Raw genomic sequence first — 24,998 nt, 5'->3', positions numbered from 1 at the left:
AACTGTGACTCACAACTCCCAAGGAAAGCTTATTTTTTAAATTACCAGAGTTTCAATAATTAATTTTCTTTAAAGTTAGTTTCTTTAAGTTTTTAATTTATCTCTTTAAATTTTCTTTTTAGATTTATTGTGTTGTGTTCTGTTGCTTGCTTCGATGTTCCATCTCTACGTTTGTTGAGCACTTAGCTGGTGTTGGAAGACCAAGCTAGTCAAATTTTCGATTATTTTTTCAGTTACTTTGGTTTTTATATTTTTACCACCGAACCGACCAAATGCTCACTTCTAGCCATGACACTCATGCTCTAGAGCCAGCTCCAATCTCCTCTCTGCAAGGCCTAGTTCATCCCATTTCGCTTGTTTGTGGTCATTGCACACCAAAAGGATCCTCTAAAATTTTTAAACTTATTTGGCCCTTAACTTGTGAGGCTCTATGCACATAAAAAGGGTCCTCCACAATATTTAAACTCATTTGACCCTTAAACTTTTGAGGGTCCAATTAATCATACTTTTTACACTGCTCATCAATAAACTTTTTAAAAATACTAAAATAAAAAAGCAAGTTGCAACCAAAAGCTAAATGCCGTGACAAGCTATCCACACAAAGACTGGCAAGTTCTTAGCACCTAATTATCTCGCATAAAAAACTAACAACCTAGGCTTGGCCTAACAATTGTTACCCTTCTTTAAGAAAATTGAAGTCTCAGGTTAGAATCCCCTCTTCCCCTCAGACTTCCTCATATGTACCAAAAGAAAGAAAGAGACCAATCAATAGCAAGAAACTTTCTTAGCCTAGTGAATCTGTAACTTGATGATGCAGGCACATTTAGAATTCCTTTTTATTTAGTATTTTAGTTGGTTTAGGATTTTATTTTCTTTATTTTATTTAGTTTGGGATTCTTTTTCTATCTTTATTAGGATTTTAGTACGTTAAGTTTTGTTTATTAGGAGTAGGATTGTAATCTTTCTATTTGGTTAGGATTTATGCTAGCTAGTATAAATAGATGATCCTTGTTAGAGGGCTTATTATGATTATTATTATTATTATCTTTGTTTATTCTAAATTTTTATTCAAGAGGTTTCTTTAAACCCAATTATCTTTTCATTGTTCCAAACGCAATCAACCCCATTCAAGTCCTAATTGCCTAAACCTTCGGACTACATCACTTCATAAGCCCTAGCCATCATAAGAAACCTTGAAATACTTCTTTGTCATTAAAAATTTGAAGCTTAAACAACTTTCCAATTGAGTGGAGTTTCTTAGGTTATTTAAGTAAAAGGAAAAAATTTCAACAAATCTACATATGTCTGATTTAGGTTGACTCTTAGGTGGTAAATAATACAGGTTGTATGTTCTTTCAGATTCCATTGTCACTTATAATTAATAACCCCTGCATTTCAAATATTAATAACCCCTTAAGACTATTGCACTCTAACTGAAACTCAATTTCTTAGAAACAAAGGATAAATTGAGATTCTACCATTCTACATGAGATGAAGTTCTAGTTGTCTGCAAAAGATTTTAATTGCTAGCAAAACATCCCACTGCCTAAAGAATAATGGGTTACAGTCTCATTGTTGTGTCTGTTTCTCTAGTTACAGACTTGTTGTGTTTTGTGTTTCTATAGTTACACTCTTGTTGTTCTGTGCTTTCTAGTGTCAATATTTTGTTCAGTGAAGTAATCGCTTATTTCAGCAGCTTTTGGTTGGAAACTAAATAGTTATTTGTTCATTCTGTTTTTATTAAGTTGCTTCCTTGCTCCCCATGCTGAGACCTTTACAAGTTATATCTTCTGCTAATATCATTGTGATCAATCAAGTAGTAATGATGGTAAATACCACTAGAAGGTAACATAAGCAGCTGCCAGCACAGTAACAGAAGAACTTTGCTTTTTCTTTGTTATGTAATTTAAGCAATTTAAAATTTTTTATGTGCAGAGGGAAAGCCATCTTAAACAAAATCTATGCAATCATATCTGATTCTTCTCTTCAAATAAACAATAAAATGAAGATCCTATTTAATCAAACCCTATAACCTTGAAATAATCCACTAACACACCATCAACTTTCTCTTTTATAACTCTTCGCCCTTTTTTTCTTTTTTAATTTTTCTATTGCAGCCAGAAAATCCTTTCTTCTTGTTTTCATGCACTTACTGCTATTAAAAACGCTATTAATTCTATCCCTATTATAGCTATAACAATAAAACTATTTATGCCACTTTAACCCTAAAATTTAGCTTTCTGAAACATAAGCCAACCACAGGCCCTATAGGCAGATTCCACCCATCCCATCCTTTATCATCTGCAGAACTACTAATTAGAAGACAAAACTATTGTTTGAACAATGAATGACTTCAATCCATCAAAAAGATACCAGTAAATATGCGATGAATCGAAACAGAAAGTCAACCAAAAAGAAAGAGTAAAAAAACAGGTTCATGCTTTGACTACAATCTCTAGAAAGATGAATAAGGAAAAAGCAAATTTGACTAACATCTTTCTTGTCCGATGGTGTCAAAAATGGATCTCGAACACTAAGACCAGCAACGATAGTTAATACAGGATCCAGGCAATTAAGAATAGCACCTAGGATTAGCATCTTCCCAAGTTTTGGCTCCATTGGAAGCATAGTCAAATAACGCCCTGTCATGCAAGTTAAACCAAATGAGACTACAGTTCCAAACTAATTATCAAAAAACTAAAAAGCATCAATCTGGAAAAGCAAATATAAGTGTCTACCAACCCAACACAGTCAGATTTTCGTTCTCATCCAAAGCCCCAATGATCTTTAAATATTCAATGGCATTTTGAACCTACAATCACAGTTTAATCAAATAAAAATGTTAACAGGAGGAGCACACAAGTATAGAATGTCTATATTCATGCAAAAGCAGTAAACCGGGCCTTTGATAATTACTTCAATTGAAAACTTATAAAGTGGAAAGTGCCTGTTTTCTAATATGATATTGAAAATAGAATAAAAGTAAAACCAATATATCAAATGAACCACTACCGCTAGTAACTCTGGTGACTGCAATGCCCTTGATAGGAATTCAGATATACTTCCGAGCTTCAAACTTTTGATTTGCAGACAAAGAGACTGCAAAGGTGTTCTCAAAATTTCAGGTAATTGATATTCACTGAAGGCATCATATACGCATCGAGGATAGAGATGGTAACATTCTCCTGGTTGAACTCGGCCTGCTCTTCCTCTTCTCTATGTAGACATCCATGCACAAACCAATAATTAACCAGCAAAATGGATGCATAATCAACAAGCAGCAAGCGTGAATTGTTTCATTTGAGAATTTCTCTCCAATGTACAGATACACAAATGAGAGTAGAGAACGAAAGAGAGAGATCAATTGCATGTCAAATGCATGCCCAAAAACAATTATGAAATTATGATTCTCTACCTAATGAAAAGAAGTTCCTTTTTAAACAAAAAAATAGCAGTATGATTGAATATTAATATATATCTTCAGTTCATGTTATCATCAAAACTTGCAGTAAATGTTCACCTACTCAAAATCAACATGGAAAAGAACAAAAAATCAATTTTAGAGTCATGAAAAATGAATATGGGGTGAATCTCAATAAAGGCAAATTGGTTTCATTTTCTTGAAGATTCTTGAAATGATCAAGTAAATAAAGCGAATCTTGTTAAAGTGATGAACAGGAAATAAAGTGTCTCAACATGGCTGGATAACTACCAGAACCAAAGAAAATGTTTGCTTTGTGCAGCAAGGTAACTGTTATAGAATAGGAAATGTGTAAATATTTTTTTATTAATAAACGTGATTATATGAATTAGAAATCACCATAATTATAAGGATTGAGGATCATTATAATTATAGGGATTTTATTTTCTTTATTCTTTTCCTATTTTAGAGATGTTTAGGCTGTATATATAGATGATGTATTATGAATGAAATATATTGTGTTTTCTCTTCCTAAATAACATAGTATCAGAGCCAAAAAGCTGTTTTGGCAGATCTGTTTCCTTTGAAACAGAGTTCTTAGTTTCTGGTTCTATTCCACATGCCGGCCATCTATCGAAGATTCACTCCGATCTTCTCTTCTGGTCTTCACGCTAGAAGGTTTCAACAAGATAGTTTGGTATCCTTGTTGGGTTTTCTTACTGGGTTTTCAGGATGGCAGAGTCTGTGCTAGAGAAAAAATCAATGGTAGTGGCTGATGTGATTCCTGTGATGACAAAGATCACAGAGCATAAACTTAATGGTTCCAATTATTTGGATTGGAGCAAGACAGTTCGGGTCTATTTAAGAAGTATTGATAAGGATGATCATATTACTAATGACCCTCCTACTGATAATACAAGGCAAACCTGAATGAGGGAAGATGCATGGCTGTTCTTGCAGATTCGAAATTCCATTAATAGTGAGATTATTAGCCTGATTAATCATTGTGAGTTTGTTAAAGAGTTGATGGATTATTTAGATGTTTTATATTCTAGTAAAATGAATATCTCTTGTATTTATGAGGTATGTAAAGCATTTTATCATGCAGAGAAACAAGATAGGTTTCTCACAGCCTATTTTATGGATTTTAAAAGAATTTATGAGGGGCTTAATGTTCTGTTGCCTTTTAGTCCGGATGTGAAGGTTCAGCAGGCTCAACAGGAGCAAATGGCGGTTATGAGTTTTCTTGCAGGTCTCCCTCCAGAGCTTGAGACTGTCAAATCTCAGATTCTTTCTAGTTCCGAGATCTCCTCTCTGCATGATACCTTTACGAGAGTACTTTGTACAGAAAGCTCTAGCTTCACTTTGGCTTACACTAATAACAGTGCTCTTGTAAGTCGTCAGAACAATATAAGTGGTAACAGAGGTGGGGAATAGGCAATCGTAACCGAGATGTTGATAGTCGTAGTCAAGAGTCAGGAGGAATTGTGTGCTATTATTGTCATGAGCCGGGCCATACAAAGTGTTTTTGCAGAAAACTCCAAAATAATTCTTAGCGAGGTCAATCAGCAAATGTTGTAGCTTCTAATACTTCATCTTCTGATAAGATTATTATAGTTTCTGCAGATAAATTTGCTCAATTCTCTCAGTACCAGGAATCATTAAAATCCATTACTTCTCCTATCACAGCTATTGCTGAGTCAAGTAACTCCACTACATGTCTTATTTCCACATCATCCAAATGGGTCATTGATTCTGGTGCCTCAGATCATATGACAGGTAATTCGAATATATTTTTCACTTTCCAATCACATACAACCTCCTCTAATGTTACTTTAGCCGATGGATCAACCTCTTGTGTTCTTGGTTCTGGAACTATTAATCCAACTCCATCAATTTCATTGTCCAATGTCTTAAATCTACCAAAGTTTTATTTTAATCTAATCTCTGTTAGTAAACTCACTCATGCTTTGAGATGTTGTATCTCATTCTTTCCCAATTTTTGTCTATTTCAAGATCTTATGACGAAGCGGATTATTGGTAAAAATCGTGAGTCTCGAGGTCTCTACTACCTTGACACACAGGTGTCGAGATCCATTGCTTGTTCAAGTGTATTGACCCCCTTTGAGGTGCATTGTCGGTTGGGACATCCTTCTCTATCTTCCTAAAAAAAATTATGTCCTAAATTTCAAAATGTATCTTCGTTAGATCGTGAGTCATGTCAGTTTGCCAAACATCATCGTCTCCCTTTAGTGTCTAGAGTCAATAAACGGTCTATGTCCACTTTTGAGTTAGTCCATTCTGATATTTGGGGTCCTTGTCCTATTGTGTCTAAATCTGGTTTTAAATACTTTGTTACTTTTGTTGATGACTATTCTCGTGTCACTTGGCTATACTTAATGAAAAATCGTTCTGAGTTATTTTCTATTTTTTGCGCCTTTTGTGCTGAAGTAAAAACACAATTTAATGTTTTTGTGCGCACATTGCGAAGTAATAATGCTAGAGAATATTTTTCTGATAAATTTCAGTCCTATATGATTCAGAATGGCATTCTCCATCAATCTTCTTGCATTGATACACCCTCTCAAAATGGAGTTGTCGAGAGAAAAAATAGACATCTCCTTGAGGTAGCCTAAGCACTTCCTTTTCAGATGAAAGTTCCTAAACAGTTTTGGGCGATGCTGTCTCCACCGCTTGTTTTCTAATCAATCGGATGCCTTCCTCTATCCTTCATGGTGATATTCCCTATACTGTCCTATTTACTTCCAAGTCCTTGTTTCCGATTGAACCTAGGATATTTGGTAGTACATGTTTTGCTCATGATGTTCGTTCCCAGGTCACCAAATTAGATCCAAAATCTCTCAAGTGTGTTTTCCTTGGGTATTCTCGTCTTTAAAAAGGTTGTCTTAACCGATATCTTGTCTCTGTAGATGTCACTTTCCTTGAAAATACTCCTTTCTTTTCCTCATCTTCTAGTTATGATAGTTAGGGGGAGGAAGATGATCTACTAGTTTATACTGTAACCCATTCTGTTAGTACCATAGATATTCTTGCACTTGATCCTGCACCTGCTCAGCCACCTATTGTCCATGTCTATTCTAGACGACCAAAGGCTCAGACCACATGCCCTTTACTAGTCCCTTCGCCATCAAATCCAGTCTCCAGTGATCATGGTCCTAGTCTTCATCTCCCTATTGCTCTTCGCAAAAGTAAACGTCATTGTACTTATCCTATTTCATCCTTTGTTTCTTATGATCACTTGTCTTCTTCTTCTAGTTCGTTTGTTGCATCCTTGAATTCTATTTTAATTCCTACAACTGTTCATGAAGCCTTGTCCCATCCTGGCTGGCGTGCTGCTATGGTGGAGGAGATGGTGGCTTTAGATGGTAATGGTACTTGGGATTTGGTAGATTTGCCTGCTGGGAAGAAAGCTATTGGGTGCAATTGGGTGTTTGCTGTAAAGGCAAATCCTGATGGATCAGTGGCTCGCCTTAAAGGCCGTCTTGTTGCTAAAGGCTACGCCCAAACTTATGGTGTTGATTATTCTGACACTTTCTCTCCAGTAGCTAAACTTAACTCTGTTCATTTATTCATCTCTATGGCGGCTACCTATGATTGGCCTTTACATCAATTAGATATCAAGAATGCTTTTTTACATGGTGACCTCCAGGAGGAAGTGTATATGGAGCAACCACCTGGTTTTGTTGCTCAGGGGGAGTGTGGGAAAGTCTGTTATCTTCAAAAATCCTTGTATGGCCTGAAGCAAAGCCCTCGTGCTTGGTTTGGCAAATTCGGTGAGGCAGTTCAGGAGTTTGGGATGAAAGAAAGTTAAAGTGTGATCACTCAGTGTTTTATAAACAGTACGAGGCAGGCATAATCTTACAAGTAGTGTATGTTGATGATATTGTCATTTTTGGGAGTGACACTGCAAGTATTTCATCTCTCAAATCCTTTCTTCATACCCAGTTTCAGACAAAAGATTTGGAGTTATTGAAGTATTTTTTGGGTGTTGAGGTGACAAGGAGTAAGAAAGGTATATTCTTGTCTCAAAGAAAATATGTTCTTGACTTGTTGACTGAGACAGGAAAGTTGGGTGCTAAGCCGTGTAATGCACCAATGACTCCTAATTTGCAACTTACAAAAGAAGATGGTGAATTGTTTGAAGACCCTGAAAAATATAGAAGGCTGGTTGGAAAATTGAATTATCTTACAGTGACTCGTCCTGATATTGCATACTCCGTTAGTGTTGTAAGTCAGTTTATGTCTGCTCCAACAATTAACCATTAGGCATCTTTGGAACAAATCCTATGTTATTTGAAGGGGGCTTTAGGATGTGGTCTACTTTATGGAAATCATGGACACACTAATATTGAATGTTTTTCAGATGCAAATTGGGCAGGTTCCAAGAGTGACAAGAGATCCACTACGAGATACTGTGTTTTTATTGGAGCAAATCTGGTCTCATGGAAAAGTAAGAAGCAGAATGTACTATCTCGGTCTAGTGTAGAATCAGAATACAGAGCTATGGCACAAACTGTGTGTGAGGTAGTGTGGATGTATCGGCTATTAAGTGAAGTTGGTCTTAAGTCTTCTTTGCCGGCAAAGCTGTGGTGTGATAATCGAGCTGCTCTCCATATTGCCTCCAATCCCGTGTTTCATGAACGAACTAAGCATATTGAAATTGATTGTCATTTTGTTCATGAAAAGATTCAACAGAAGTTCATCGCTACAAGATATATTAAAACTGAAGACCAACTAGGAGATATCTTCACAAAAGCGTTGAATGGACCTCGAGTTGATTATATTCGTAGCAAGCTAGGCATGATTAACATCAATGCTCCAGCTTGAGGGGGAGTGTTATAGAATAGAAAATGTGTAAATATTCCTTTATTAATAAACACGATTATAGGAATTAGAAATCACCATAATTATAGGGATTCAGAATCATCATAATTATAAGGATTTTATTTTCTTTATTCTTTTCCTATTTTAGAGATGTTTAGGCTGTATATATAGATGATGTATTATGAATGAAATATGCTGTGTTTTCTCTTCCTAAATAACAGTAACAATGCTTGACTTGATAAATACATCATATAACATAACTCTGAATGTCTAAAGGTTTCAGGAATTCACTAACCAAAAATCGCAAATTATAACCAGCCATCGGCATTATTCCTATTGTTAGACTAGACATTGATTTACCACAAAATTATTCCTAAATGAATCTTCATACTAGATCTGAATTTTATTGGAATGGTTTGTTCACATTAAGTGCCTCCATCAGCTTAACATGTTACTCCAACCATTAACTACCAGCTCAATCAGGTTAAGTAGCAGACAACCAAAAATGTAGCGTGAAATGTCGAATGAAACTGAACCACATTCTACATCACCTAGAAATTACCAGATGACTGGGGGAAATCTAAGCGTAACAGAAAACCCTACTAGATGACTCTCCTATTAGTGACATCTATACATTTTTACAAACCTAATGACATCAATGTCATATTTTTCTCCATCCTTTTCTATTTCTACCTATAAACTCATTGTTTTTCATTTATATTTATATTATCTATTTAATCAAATTCCAAAACTCAAAATTCCATTCTAAAAAGTAATTACCCAATCCATTCAATTATAAATGCTGTTATTCTAAATTGATACATTTGACAATTACTTAGTTTTATCACAAAACATGATATTCTCATGGAACCGAAAAGGGGGTCAAGTTGATTGATATCAACTCTCTAACGCATTCAGCACCCTGAAATCAATAAGAATAGGGAAAGTCAACAAAATTAATAATCCTCTCTAGAGGCAGATGCACCGTTGTGATTGTGACTGATATTCTAGTACAACACCAAACAAAGGAATCATGACTGACATGGTACAATCCCAAGTGAAGTCTTCAAAAAGTGGAACAATCAGCTCTCACCACATGCTAAGGAATAAGGTTTGGGTCAATGATATAAGGAGCTTTGCAGGTGTTAGTTCAAATATCTAAAAACAATTTTAATGCTTCATTAAACTCTTTCCTCCACCTCAAATGCAAACAAGAATTCTAACAGCAGAGATAAGTGCACTGGAAATATGTAATAAATTCATTACATAAGCCAAAGAAATGGAGTGCCATTCACATATGGCACAAATAAAGAACCAAAAGTATGAGAAAGAAAGCAAATAGAAAAGAAGAACTAGAACACAGACTAGTTAAAACCTCAAATTATCATCTGTCAATATGTTCCACTACTTCAGAAAGGATGCCATTTCCCCCTTTATACTCCAGTGTAAATAAGGTAGAATTCCTGTAAATATAATCATACCCCTATTTATACATCTCAAGCCTCTGCAGCTCATCAACAATTCCATCCTTAGCACAATCAATGAATTATGGAATAAGATATGATCATCATACATTTCTCTGAAGAAGGATTGAAGCAACAGAAGAGAATTCATAGCTTAAACATCATTCTTGGAGAAAAAATCAGCAAGAACAATTTTCAATAGCTTCTGATTTGTCACATACGTAATTTTTTAGATTTAGTTATTAAAATTTAGTTGGTTATTTTACTGATAGTAATTTGATTTATCTCTAGATATATTATCACTTCGAAGTTATATTTATCATTTGCTTTTTATCTTTTGAAGTTCTTTAGGCTTAACTGACTCAGTGGGGTACTAGAGATTAAGTCATTAAATGTACTTCAGTAAGAAAAACTTCAATAAACCAAGAGGTTTCCTTCTCCCTCAAGCATCTGATACATAACATAATTCCATTTTACAAATCAATCTGGCTCAATCAAAATTTAGCTCAACCCTGCAGTGCCCAACATCTAAGTTAGGATGGAAAAAGAAACCCACTTTCATCCATACCCAACCCCATCAGGGAGACATTCTAGCACCTAAATAAATCCCATCAACCTCTTAAAAGTTTCAGATTACAGACTACCGAAATTAATGCAAAACCTGTTTAGTGTTTCTCTGGTCCCATGGATTTCAAGTAGATTCTCCACAAGAAGCAATCTATTTTATGAAGTAAAACTAGCTTAACCTAATTAGACTTTCCATCTGAATAAAAGAATTCCAATGGTATATGAAACCTTCAAAAGCTAAAGCACCTGGTTGTTCAAAACATGGAGTAGGCTTAAAATTATGTCTTCACCAAGCTTTTAGGCAAGCAGGAATATCTCAAATGGAAGATAAGTAGAAAGCTAGAGATGTTCTTCCTCTAGTTTAATAATAAATAGAGTAAAATGAGATGCATCTTCAACTTACTACATATATAGAATCTACACTGCAGTTGGTGGATAAATATGTGATCATTCATGCCTTGAAAGTAAAGCCTGTAGCATTGAACCATACAAGTTCAGACAAACCACACATCTATATCTGCACCTGGCCTAATAAACTGTTAACGATGGCCTAAGCCAATTCTTACCCCACTATATACTATCTGATGTTAAATATTTTCGCCAAATTATATTCTCATTTTAAATAGCATCAGTCCTTGATGTTATCTCTTTATAAGTAAAACAGTGCTCTTTCTGAGGTTTAGGTGGGCCCTTTCCATCAGACAGAAAGCCTATGCCAGAGTTACCAAAGTTCGCTTACCCCCCCTCTGAAATTAGAATTGAATTGCACGATCACAAGTGCAGATCGTTAGTGATCTAATCTGCACAATTAAGCAATCCATAGGTTTTGAGAAGTAAAGAGCTGAAATTGGAAGTACCCATCTCAACTTCGAAAGGGCGAGAGACATTGGAGAAAGAACAATTGAGGACAACAGCTTTTAGTTTTAACTTATTTCTTTTATTTTTGTATACTACTAGGCTACACGTGAAGGAGGACGCAGCAACAAAGTTTGTATAATTCTTAATTCTACCACAAAAATATCCTACAAACTTTATTTACATATAAAAAAAAAAGTTTCTAGGAATAGCCATCAGTTTTGGAGTTGATCAATTTGAATTTTAAAATTTAATTTAATGTAATTATCCCATTTAATTAAATAAATCCAAATAAAAAAAAGGGAAAAAAAAGCTTGACAATCTAAAAAAGCACCAATTTCCAGATAGGTAACGACTTACATTACCGTTCCCCTTCTGTGAAGGCCTATGCATACAGTATACCCTGCCCCTCAAAGCATTAAGGCTTATGAAATAAGTTTGAAAACCATAAAAAAGAGACAGGCATATAGGTCAACCAAAAACTCAAATTTTAACTACCTAACCAGGCCTCTACCTCAGAAATTTTCATCTATTTCTCTCCTTCCACTTGTTCCACATCAGACACAAAGATGCAGTATCCAAAGACAATCTTACGCCAAACTGACTAGCATTCAAAGATGTCGTGTCAACAAAATGGTTTTATATGACATTTTATTTTCAATTACTCAGAGAAGAAAAAAAATACCATCCCCATACAGCACCTGCTACAAATTATAATGCCAAATATCAATAGCCTAATGCAAGTATGCTTAACAGAAAGAAACCTTCAAATTAAAGGTAACAAAATAACCATTCACCGAGAACCAGATTTTACAAGACAACTTTCAAGATAGAGCAAAGACAAATTATTACTGGTCAATGTTAACCTCCATCAAAGAGATCAAATATTTAATGAGATGGTAGCCTTACTTGTTGAGCAGAAACCTTGGAAATCCATGATGGTAGCAAACAAGGAGTGTTATTCAGTGCATCGTAGGATGTCTCTTTTGCTTTTCCACAATCAAGAACAAAAACAACATCATTAATGGTGATGCTTGTCTCAGCAATATTAGTAGTTAACACGATTTTTCTCACTCCATCTTCAGGCTCTTGAAAAATTAACTTCTGCAAGAATCCCCACATATCAATTTAGATTCATTTTTTTTTAAATGGAAAGTTTAAAAAAAGAATAGCAAAACAACCAGCAAGGACATGAGATCTTAGAATATACACTAAACAATGAAAGAAGATTACCTGCTCAGAACTGGCCATAGAACCATGGCAAGTAAGCAACAAAACTTGGCTAGGATCTCCAAGGATAGGATGAGCTAGCAGCTTATCCTTCAGAGAAATTATGTCATCCCACCCAGTCATAAAAACTAGAACAGCACCAGGCCTTTCATTCTCACAGATATAGGATAAAAGATATTCTATGAGATTAAAACCAATGCAATCAGGATTCCAACATGACAAAGACTCCCGAGTCTGAGGGCTAAAATCCTTCAAATCCGCAGCCCGGAGTGCATCCTATTATATATATAGAAAATTAAAAAAGAAAAAGAAATCACAGTACACATTGGGGGAAAAGCAGCAAAAAGAAGTTCGCGTACCTCAACAGTGGAGGCAATTTGACTCTTCCTCTTTCTTGGTGCTTGCTTGCTCATTTTCCACATCCTTTCTTGACCATAATCATCAATTTGATTATATGGAGTCAACCTGTAATCTGTCATCTCCAAAATATTCTCCAAAAAATGTGTTTGAACTGGGTACGTAAAACCCTAAATTAGAACAAGAAAGCAAAAAAGAAATTAAGCCACGCATTATACCAAAAACTTCAACTCTGTTCATGCTGGAGAACTCTTCCAGAAAACAAGTTGAAACTAGAACCTAAGACTAGCGATATACATTTTGAATCAATGCCTCGAAATATAACATGCAAAAACATCAAAAGTCTAATTTGAACATGATAGGGAACTATCAAAAGCAAACTTATCTCTTAATCAGAAAACCTAAATGGCCAATAAGAAAAATCAAAAGCTGAAAGGCCAAAATGTAAAACCATCAGCACCTTAAACAGGGAGATGCGGAGGACATAGAAGGAGAAAGATGGGAAAATATTGTTAGCTTAAATGAGAGGAGAGAATAAAAAGTACAGAACCAGTGTAAATATAACAAGGAGCAACGGGGAGATTTAAGTCATCACTGCACCGTGTAAATATAGAAGGAGCTAAATGAAAAGCAGGCAAAAGAACATATAACCTGGTAGGAGGTTTCACAGCTAACCAAACTAGCTAAAGATATTTCCTCCTAAAACATTGAGCATCAGAATAGAGGATGAAAAACAATAACTAGCCATCTGTGGCAAAAGTGTTTCATTAATATCTAAATGCACATTTGGAATGAAAACTTAAAGAGTTTAGAAACACTTACAAGGGAAGTTCTTCCATGCTTGCACAAAAACAGGAAGGAAAAAAAAACAAAAAAAAAAAATTTAAATAGACTTAAACAATTTTATGTACACAACAATCATTTAAAAACCTTTCATTTTATCTCAACTAGCACATTCATGAAAAGTGCAATAGAAGCCATTAGAATACCAAATGGGACCGAATCAATCTTCTTACTGGGATGAAACTACTGGGTGCTTTGAGTTTTAACTTACAGGAATGTGGATTAAAGGAGCCCCACCAAAATATGATGAGAAAAGCTCAGCATCTAGAGTTGCACTCATCAAAATCAGCCTTAATTCTGGGCGGCGGGGTAGGAGATCTTTAAGGACAATGAGCAGGAAATCTGATATATTTTTATTATCATATTAGAAATCAGAATTCACCAACACCGCAATTTAAACACCAATTGCACATATTACCTTCATTCATCCCACGTTCATGAATCTCATCCACAATGACGTGTGTTACACCTTTCAAATTTCTATCAACAAGCAGCCTCCTCAACAAAATGCCTGTGGTGCAAAAGAGAAGGTGGGTATCCCTCCCTTTCATACCCTCAAGCCGTACTTTATATCCAACCTTCAAATAAAGCCAATAAAGAAAGAAATTTTACACATTGTATGGAAAAATTTTAACTAAGAAAAGGTAATGGTTTGGGCAAGTATCCTAGATAACTATTTCTGTCAGAAACTAACAGATTCACCCAATTTCTCTCCTCTCTCTGAAGCAACTCTTTCTGAAACAGATATAGCAGATATTCGCCTGGGTTGTGTACATATAATGCTACAAACAGCTCCGCGAACAGAATCTATTTCAGATTCTAAAATAAATTGGGGAATTTGTGTGGTCTTGCCACACCCAGTTTCACCTGAGACGATAACAACCTGCAAATACAAATTTTATGATTTAAAACAAATAAGAAAAACGTAACATCAGTCTCCATAATTGAAGTGATGCACCAACTCTGTGGAATTAAAGCAACCAGTTAGTTCACCATGAGATAATATATACTAAACTAAAGTATGACGTGCAAAGATTTTTACATGTTTTGTCAGCATAAATATCCACAAAGAAATCTAATTTAGTTGACTAGGGTTTTGTTCACCTGCTGCTTTGGCTACTTGCTTTTCGCTTTTGGAAGTAAAAAGTAGCAGCTGTATTTGGATACAAAAGCAACTAAAGTTTTTGAAGAATTAAAATAAAAATTTGGGTTATTGAATAGCAAAATACAAGATTTTGCTTTTAACTGGAACAATTTATGGTAGAATTTCCTTTTATATTTTAGCCATTTGCTCAATTTTTAATCAATTATGATTTTGACTTCAACCTTTTACTTTATTACAACTTTTGAGGAAGCAAAAGGTAAACAGTACAGCTCAAGTAGCAAAAGCAACAACCAAATGCAGCCAAGATTACTTAACTAGGGAAAAAAAGGACCAACACAATGAAATGCACTGGCTTTGCAAGTATCCCAAATATGCGATGCACTCAACTCTAAACAAACTTAGCATATAAAGCATCCTAGCTTAAGAGTCATCACCTCAACTAGCAATGGGCTTCTATAAAATTTAGTGGAATGAAACTTGAGTACTTCACAAGGAAGTGACTATAACAGTCACCACATTTTCCAGAAGCTGCTGATGTACTACAAATGCATTACACTGAAAAGAAATTTGATAAACCTGCTCTTAGAGTTTGTCTCCCCATCCCCCACCCCCCTGGGCAACACAGACAGACCTTAAAATATGTAGCATTCACCCAAATAATCAACAACCTTCTTCCAAATGAGAAGGATAAGGAGAAAGAAAGCAACTTATAGCTAACTATATGCTTTAAATATCAGAAAACCAGAAATAGGGTATAGAAATTCATGAGCAAGTGCAGTAACAATTGAAAATCAAATTAGAATGTGCAACTCCAATTTGATGAAGCAGACAAATAGCTAAATAATCAACTCTCTCTTTTGCTTCACAATATAAACAAGAAAGACATCAATAAGTAATCTGGAAAAAGTAGAATATGGAGACCATGCGGGGCAAGTATACTATTCTTCTACAGCATAATTCACTGTCAATGTAAAGGAAATTTAAAGATAACTAAGTTAAAAGATGAAACATAAGGATGTAACTGAGCTGAGCTAACTAATACTAACAAGTTGAACAGGAGCTTAGTGTCAAATGTTCAAGCTAGTTCAAGCTTGAGTTGGACCTCAGCACAGAACATTATTTAAGCTCGAGCTCAGTTGAAGGGGATTCATGGAAGCTAAAGCTCAGTCTTTGTCAGTTTGTTATAGGATGATACAAGCTTGAACTCAAATTTATGCTTTGAGAAAACCAGAACGTAAAAATGGTATAATTTTTTTTTAAAAAAAAGACAAATAAAAAGCCCTAATCAAAAATGTAAATTTTAAAGAGGTTACAAATATAGAAAGCAAAAATTATTTCATTAGTTTAAAATCCAGGCCGTTACAGGCAATTACTGCAATTATAATAGTTACTAAACTAGGTCCACTTGGGCCCTGCCAGCCGAATCCCACAATATCAAATGCAGCTCATTTAAGTAAAGAAGGCCAATATAGGCTCAAGCTCAATCCATTTAAAGAATCAGCAATCCAAAGCAGAGTTTCTTAATGAGTTGTGCCTGAATGAGTGGCTCAGCTCATTTCTGCCCCAATGGAACCCCATATGTTCATGAATAAAACAGTCTTCTACCACTAGTTTATTGCAGAGGCAAACAACTAAACACAAAGTTTAATTTATATTATAATATTTTATAAATGACTGCTGATGTTAACACACCTGGTTCTGCAAAATGACTGACAATATAGCATCCTTCTCTTTGTAAGCAGGAAGAATTTGACGAAATTCTAGCATTCTTGCCCCCTCAAGAGACTCCTACAAAACATGAATGCAGGGGAAAAACACAAAATCAAAATAGTTCAAACCAGCATTACATCAATATTCATAATTATAGATGATAAGAAAAGGACTCAAAAGGTTTATATAGGAAAAATATAGTCACTACAGAGAAATTGTAGCTACTTCCACCATTGAGGTTTTTTCTTTTAAACTCAACTATTGAGGTTTTGCAGCTTGCATTACACCAAATTGTCTCAAGAGGAATCTTGATTGCTAAATTGAAAATACTTTAAGTTCAAAATTAAGTACGTGCAAAAAATGCTAAAACCTAATACTGTTTCACTCAGATTTTGTAGTCCCAGCACCCAAACCTAAAAAAGCTACAACATGCTCCTTAAAGTTCCTTCAGCTAGAAACTAAATGGATTTCATCAGCTGATCACACAAGACGCACTTCTATATTTCAATAGCCAGACGTAAGTTTTTTTGAACTCCTTTTCTACACCTTTAGTCATCCTGATGGCTTTTAACCTGTCGTTTTCACTATTACTGCCTACGTACCTAGATACAACTAACATGTATTCCATTTCAATTTGTTCATTAGACCTAGAGATCCATTTCACTTTCCGCATGCCTGGACTTTTTCATTTTTGTTCTTCAATCAGGAGTTGTTGTAACACAACAGACCATTGTGGCCAAAATGTGCATAAGTGAAGCAAACAATGCTTCACCATTCTGCCTTGTTCTTCCACATGCAGTACCAACATAAAATTAAGACTTCTATCTTTCAATGTGGATCAAATCAGAATCAAGTTGTGAAAAGCATCTATAAAGGTTTTTTTTTTTTGGTTAATCACATCGTTCCCTACCAAATCTATTACTATAATAGAAGGTGCTTGAAGGAACCAAAGAATTGTTTTGCAGCCCACTGGTTTTGGTGCCTCAAGATCTTGACTTTTCTCCCCTTCTCATTCTTTATGTTTGCCATTTTGGAGAATATCAGCAGTACAAAGGGAAAAAGGGCTTAGGTAGGAGCGGAGGGTTCTTTTTGTAAGGGTAGTGAGGTCGTGTTACACTATAGTAATGGGATATCAAGAGTGAGCAATCTATTTACTATAACTGATTGGGATGTCATCCTACTATTTCTTTGCATACTTCTCATGATGTCCTCCATTTATTTATTTGCAAACTCTTGGATAAATATATTGATATTTGAGATTATTCATATGCCCCTCCTTGTACAAATTTTTAATATGTTCCACTACTATTCTCTTTGATGCATGTGAATTCCTTTGCAAGAATTCCATGTAGGGGGAAAAATCTAGATGCATGATTTTGGCATCATATGAATTTATTATTATTTTACATAATCTACAAGTTAATTCTTATACCTTTCGTCTTACATTTATTCACATATAATATTTACATAGCCGATATGTGCTTAACTCTGGGATATGTGGTAGGATCCTACAATTAAACTCAAAACCTTGAGATGCTTAGAAGAGTTTTGTTTGGTGGGCTCAAAGTACAGCTCATTAAAGAACACATGTTTCTTCACCTTTCTTATAGAGTCGGGTATCACATTTGACATCGTTTATACATGGTATCTCGATCCCTTGGATTTGCTCATACTATTTAGGTGCCAATTGTAACGTTCTCACTAAATTACAAAAGTTCTCAACCATTAAATAGCCTTTCCCTATAATTTGAAGCAAGATTTTTGTAGAAGTGAGCATTCACTCTATTCAGAGCTTCTCTCACTAACTTTATTTCTCATATTCATTATGCTTAATTCATCTCATATTGAGGAGCACCTCCTTTCCACTGTCTTGTTCAAAGGGCATCCTCCCTTACCCATCTTTCCATCACCTGCCCCTTGGTACCAAGGCTCTTTGGTATTTCCCACTCTTCCTCCCTGCTTTTTCTCTCTTCCTTGAGCCGTTACTACAGTGCAACGCTACCTCAGCTACCTTACAAAAGGAACTCTCATAGTCAATAAGGAGACAAGACCAACCAAAGAGGTTTGAAGGCTAGAGAGGCCATAGGCCCCTTGACTTTTTCTAAATTACTATCAAGCCTAGTAAGATTTTCTTTTTGTTTTAATTATTTATTTATACTTGATCCCCTTAACATTTTGAAATTGTTTATTTAGCATATACTTTCTTGAAAATTGTTTGTCCAATCCTTAATAAATATAAATATTTTAATTGTCAAAAAGTTTCCTTTCTAGGAAGATGCATTTGATTTTAATATGTATAACTTTTTCATACAAATACTTATTTTCTCTGTTTATATGTTACCTAAAATAACTTCTCTGTTTGATAATTGTTATATTTTCATATCTTCAAATCAAAACACAATGAGTATGAAAATTAGTTTCAAACATGTATTATGTACAAGCAATGAAAATATCATAGGACACTATATATACAAATAAATTTTACGTATGTAATTTATTTTCAAACCTACTCCTTTCACTTACCCTATATTTACCCATTTGGCAACAAAGTATAAATAAACAAGGCCCTAAGATATCTAAATCAACCTTTCATTTCAAATAATAAAACTCATAATCACCCAATAAATCAAATTAATTGATATAATAGAAGAAAAAAATTTAAAAAAGACAGAAAGAATGGTGATAGGGGTGTTAGAGTTGGCTTAAGGGTTGAAATCACGGAGGAAGAGACATAGAAACTTTTAGACAAGAAGTGGGAAAAAGCTTTGAGAGAAGCCATAATTAAATCTTAAACGAGATAAGAAAGAAAGAAACAAGGAAAGAAGGCTGGTTCTAGCGGGTGAAACTGGGAAAGGGACAAGGGATGGGGAGCTTGGGAACACTTGGGAGAAGAATGAAAGGTGGACAAATGAGAAGAAAAATAATAAAACACAACATTGCTTTTGTTGAGACATGAGGAAAAGATAAGTGAAGAGAATAATTGAGAAGAATGTTGTAGGAAGTGGGACAGAAAAATAATTAACATATAGAAGGAAAAGGATGATGTGAGTGAAGAAATAAATAAACTAAAAGAATAATAAGAGAGAAAAGTTATTACATATATAAGATTAAGAGAAATAAGGTAAAGGGTTAATTACACATTTGGTACCTGAGCTATAGTAAAAATGTCAATTTGATACCTATAAAATTTTGCAATAAGGTATTCAAACTATAATTCCCAACATCAGTCTGCACATTTACTAATTTCGTCAGTCACATGTGACATGGCTAAATATAACCAATAAGCACATGCCATGTGTCTAAAATAGTCACGTCATTTTTCTTTTTTTAAAAAAATTTAATTTTGAAATTAAAAAATAAAAAAATGAAAAATAAAAAGGGAATTGAGGAGAGAAAGGAAGGGGAACAAAAGAGAGAGAAGGGGATGGGGAGGGGGAAGGGCCAACTGATGCCTGTACAGCAGATTGGCACTCCAAGGCAAATCGACGCCAGTCTGCCTAAACCTAGGCAAATCAACGCTCTGATCTAGTGTGCGCCAGACACCCTAAAGGCAATTGAATGGGAAATTTTTGAATAATAAAGGCTAAAAAACAAAAAATGCCCTCATACTTAATAGAATCTATCACATGAGTCCACCCCTTGTTGCAATCAATTTAGCCTCTTTGTTGTTATTTAAACCCAATAAACCCCTCCTGGGACGGAAAAGTGTCACGTGACCCACATGATAGTATCTTCCATTAACCTTAACCAATTGTGTAATGCAATTGACCACGTGGAAGACAACTATGTCCTTGAACTAAAATTTAACTTGGAAAGAAACAATTTTCTTCCCATTTCAATTTATTAAAGTTTAATTAATTTTTTCTCCACCTAATCTGCCACGTGGCCAATTATATTACCTAGTGGGCTAAGGCTAACTGACACTAGTGTCACGTCCGGCCCAAGAAGGGCTTAATTAGGTATATATGGCAGGTAAGGGGCTTAACTGCTTGCAAAGAATAGGGGCTTATGAGAGATTTAATCAAGTACAGGGGCCTTTTTATATTTTATCCAATAATCATATAGCAGTGCAGCACAATAATCATCAATATTCTAACATAATAAACACATAAGAGATATAATGAGTAGGCAATAGCAAAAGTTTATATGCACAATTGTCAAGGTCAAATGAACCTGCCACGCTTGTTGCTGATCACGCAGCTGCAAACTTCTCCGCCAAAGAATTTTCTCCATGACAGCTGAGCTGGATGCCAGGGGCTCGGGCTGCTCAACAAGTCCTTCATCAGTAACTATACTGCTATTACTGCTTGATCTCGAGAAACAATTGTCCGGAAAGCTTTCCTTAGTCCTAGATTTTTGAAAAAGGTACTCTCCAAGATAGGCATCAACTCTCTTCAACAAACCAAAATTTAAGTTCACCTGTCAAATACTAAAAGCTTCAGCATAACACATATAAGAAACATGCACCATCAAAGTCAATAAAAGGCAACCTATGAAGCACCATCATAAACATAGGCTATAAGGATGACACAATATGATCACAGCAATATGGCAATTTCCAAAAGCTAGGATAGCAGAAAGCTGGGATAGATCACACATAGGCACATGCACAGCATAACCAAGTCAACAAAAGGCAACCTAGGAAGTAAGCACCAATATAGATACAATAAGAGTGACCCAAAAAAAAAAAATACACAGCAATAACGCATTTTTCAAAAATTAGGATAAGTTACAGCTTGGACTCACACACATGCTTTTGAAATCCATGAAATCAACTAAAATGTGCTCAACATGCATAAAATAGATCATATGTAAATGTAAAAATCTAAAATGGAGACAATAACACTAGAAATCAATGGTAACATGTGATCTCAGGGTCTTCGTTGGATTTCACTATTAAAATTTTGCCTCGAATTTATTTATCAACCTCAATTTGGGAAATTGAAAATTTTGAGAAATAAATATTAAACAGAAGACTTCTATGCATTTTCATACATGTATCAGAAGAGTGTCCATTATTAAAATGTATCAATCACATATGGTCCGACATAAAAAATAACAATAGGACCAAAAAGCACAATTCTTATATATATATTGTTGGCAAAACACCAATATTAGGTGACATTGTAGTATTGGTGTTTCATATAAGGCAAACATAACAGAGAGCATAGAGTGAACAAAATTACAAGATTACCTCCCTCTGTGGACACTTATCATCCAGGTCAAATCTGTAGTTAGGCAGGGGGACCTTACTGAAGACAGCAACTTTGGAATAAAGATGGCTGCCAAACATAATTTGAGATTGGAATCCCCATCATTGCTCAGAGCAACTTTACAAACAAAAACATCTATTTTGATCAAGGGGGATACCTATACAAACCCATTCTGCTTGCCAAAGCTGCTATTTGCTCAAAGTCTCGTCTGTCCTTCTTCTCCCTCGAGACCAACTCCTGTTTCTCGTCATTACGTAAAAGTATGGCTAGCTTCCGCTTCCACTCATCAATGTTAGCATAACTGAAAGTACCCTAAAGTATAAAGTTCGCAGAAACACAATTATGACAGCCTTCATGCAACAAATGCCCAAAATTACATTAGTTAACAACTAAGATTTGAATAAAAAAGTTAGATAAAAATTAAAAACTAAAAAAGAAAATGTCTCTAACATAACTCATTTCGCCCTTACTATCCACCTCTTAAAGCTTTTTCTAATATTTTTCATTTTTTTTTCTTTTATGAAGTTCTAAGAGAAAGTTCCTATTGTCCTTAATACTGATAAGTAATTGAGCTCATTCAATAGCCAAATCCTAGAAGTATTTGAAGCACATAAATGCATATTTTACATAAAAAACTGAAGAAATCAATCAATGCTCTTTAGCTCCAGCTAAGTGGGCTTATTCAATGATGCAATAAGGAAGTAGAAACAGTAAAAAGAAACCAAAATAGTAAAACAAAATAGAATAACTAAATTTGATGCAAAATAGAAGTTGGAACCAGAAAACAAGGGTTTGTAGAACCACCAACAGATAACATTCCACTATAACACAGCTATCTGATGTGTCTAGAAGACTATTTATACGAGGGTTATGGCAGCTTTTAATCCTAGCCCTAGGATACACATAAGCCCCATCTAATCCCAGTCATTTAAACTCATTAAAAATTCTCACACTAGTCATGACCACTTAATTAAATAAAAACATAATTACTAACTATAAACTAAAGTAAAACAGCAAACATCAAGAAAAACATATCAAGATAACCAATTCAGATAAATTCTAAAATGCTCTTGCATCATTCAATCATCAATTGGAGCTCTGTAGTTATGATCCAGAGAAAAACCATTATCAGCACAGTCCAGCTCCATCTCTTTTATGTGTATAAGATAATTTTCTTATAGTCCATACAAAAGGTGGCCAATTGCTACTAAATGTTGTTGGCCGCTCCATAGCATGCTAACGCAAAGCAAACATCTTCATGTATGATAGCAGGTAGGGGTGTCAAAACATAAGGGTAAGAAATTAAAGAAAAAGGGGATAATCTTAGTAATAAGGTGATTGTGGGTTCGATGCTCAGCCCCTAAGGACTAGCATAGTAAGAACTTCATAATCAGTCTTAAAAATTTAAATCTCATGAACAAAAATAATATTAATCTACAACCCTCTTTTACAAGAAGCATCCACTGTAGCAAAGTCAGGTATAGGCACCATGGTGGCCATCCCTAAATGTCACTAAACCAGAATTGAGTCAATATGGCTATTGCTCAAGGAATAAAGCTTTGAAGTTAATGAAACCTATAATCTTATTCGTCATCAATTTGAGCATAAAAAACTTGATTAATAGTAAAAGTTACTTACTACCAAAAAGTAAAAAATTATTTATAACTACACAATCAACTTGATTAGGCTTTGTCATGCTAACTTGAGTTATTGGGCAGCATTAGAACTATTAACTAAATATATGATTAATGTCAAAGTTGTCGAGTATAGCCTAAATGACAATCCCACAAGAAACTCTTACCAACAGCATAAAAAACACTGGCTCAGGTATTTTTACAACTGTATTCTCATGCTTACCTTCTTCTAACTTCCGAGCTTAACTACACCATACTCAATTATTGCATCATAGTCTATAAGATTTAAGTGATATTTACAGTGAAATTCACTTAGCTACAAGCTAAAAGAGTATTCTTATGTGTGACTTGTGCATAGGTCAAGGCTGTAATCTGAGGACATTTCATTCCAAAGAGGTATCCAGCTAAAACTTGTCCTAACTAGCAAATTAGAAATCTTCAGCAACAATATTTTCAACTAACCATATATCATTTCAAACTGACAGAGCTCATGTCAACTAATAAGGGCCACCCAGTTTACTTCCAATGCAGATAAATATTTCAACTTGTTTTCCCATTATCGAAATGTGAAATCCTTCATTGCTATTAATATGCTAATCCTAAGCCAATCATCATGACTTTCATTTAAACCAATCAACCTAACAAACAAACGAAAACTTCAATATACTCGAACTCATAATAATAATAATAATAATATACGTAAGAACTGACCGATTGCAATGACAAATTGAGCTCCCGATCAGAGCCATCCTCAGAAATCCCGTCATCATAAGCTGAATTATACTGCGAATTATTATTATTACTATTTTTACTGCTATTATTGCTATTATAAGTCCTCTGCTGTTGCTGTTGCTGCGGTTGTTGCAAGAAAGGCGAAGGAGAAGGAGGAGGAGCAGCAGCAGCAGTGTCCCTAGCGCTCAAAACGGGGGCGTTTTTACGGTCAATGAGTTTGGGCTGTATCACGGACGCGGAGGTGGAAAAATCTGCTCCGGTCTTGCTAGCGTTGTTGTTGGAAGAAGATATGACGGAACGGAGACGGTGGTGGGGAGGGATGTAAACGGAGCCGTAGGAGGACGGAGGCCGATCCTTCATCGTGGGACAAAGGAGTAAGGGTTTTAGGGTTTTGGTGCAAGGATGCGGAGAGGAAGGAAGGAAATGTGGAGAGGAAGAGAGCGAGAGAAGAGAAGAAGAGGGCATGCACGGCGACAATTAACTGTGTTGTGGGAAGACTAGATTTTCAGGCTAGTGAGAAATGGCATACCTTATTATTACGAAAGAATACGCATTTTAGAGTTTAGTTTAGGAATATCATGAAAAAATGTTTGGTTAGTTAATGTTTTAATTTAGCTGTTCTGACTCTCTTTATTTATCTATAATCTATCTATAAAAATATTTAAAGGAAGGCTTCTTTGCTTGACACTTGACAATATTGCATGAAGAAGAAAACTCCAAAGGGTTTCCTTCCTTCCATATGGTTATTATTATTATTTTCCTTAGTTTTTCATCAATTATTATTAATATCAAGTTATATTTAATAAATATTAAAATAGTAATTAAAATGTAATTATCTTTTCTTTACATTAAAAATTTTAAAAAATTGAATCCAATTATTTATTTAAGAAAAAAATATATACATGTCGATTACTAAATCAAATTATATAATATGATTTTCTTTATCAAATTAAAATATGCAACTCTTATTCATAAAAGTTCAATTTTAATTTTTCTAAATCTTAAATTTTGAAAATTAAGTTT

General features: G+C 34.8%; 1 protein-coding gene across 1 annotated transcript in view; it reads right to left on the bottom strand.

Annotated features, from left to right (window-relative positions):
* Nucleotides 1-24,529, bottom strand: part of LOC18609077 (DExH-box ATP-dependent RNA helicase DExH5, mitochondrial) — a 29,281-nt gene extending 4,752 nt beyond the window's left edge. Inside the window, exons 1-14 of the mRNA XM_018115872.1 lie at nt 23,955-24,529; nt 21,767-21,921; nt 21,591-21,678; nt 20,570-20,815; nt 16,379-16,474; nt 14,276-14,464; nt 14,000-14,159; nt 13,793-13,923; nt 12,741-12,908; nt 12,385-12,657; nt 12,061-12,255; nt 3,013-3,216; nt 2,743-2,812; nt 2,494-2,642 (exon numbers count right to left, since the gene is read on the bottom strand). Coding sequence (XP_017971361.1) covers nt 2,494-2,642; nt 2,743-2,812; nt 3,013-3,216; nt 12,061-12,255; nt 12,385-12,657; nt 12,741-12,908; nt 13,793-13,923; nt 14,000-14,159; nt 14,276-14,464; nt 16,379-16,474; nt 20,570-20,815; nt 21,591-21,678; nt 21,767-21,921; nt 23,955-24,440 — 2,610 coding nt within the window. The 5' untranslated portion in view covers nt 24,441-24,529. The remainder of the gene's footprint in view (nt 1-2,493; nt 2,643-2,742; nt 2,813-3,012; nt 3,217-12,060; nt 12,256-12,384; nt 12,658-12,740; nt 12,909-13,792; nt 13,924-13,999; nt 14,160-14,275; nt 14,465-16,378; nt 16,475-20,569; nt 20,816-21,590; nt 21,679-21,766; nt 21,922-23,954) is intronic.

Source organism: Theobroma cacao, chromosome 2 (assembly GCF_000208745.1).
Source record: "Theobroma cacao cultivar B97-61/B2 chromosome 2, Criollo_cocoa_genome_V2, whole genome shotgun sequence".
NCBI classification, from domain to species: Eukaryota; Viridiplantae; Streptophyta; class Magnoliopsida; order Malvales; family Malvaceae; genus Theobroma; species Theobroma cacao.
Note: the sequence above shows the minus strand (reverse complement) of the source record. Positions and strands in the feature narration are given on the sequence as shown.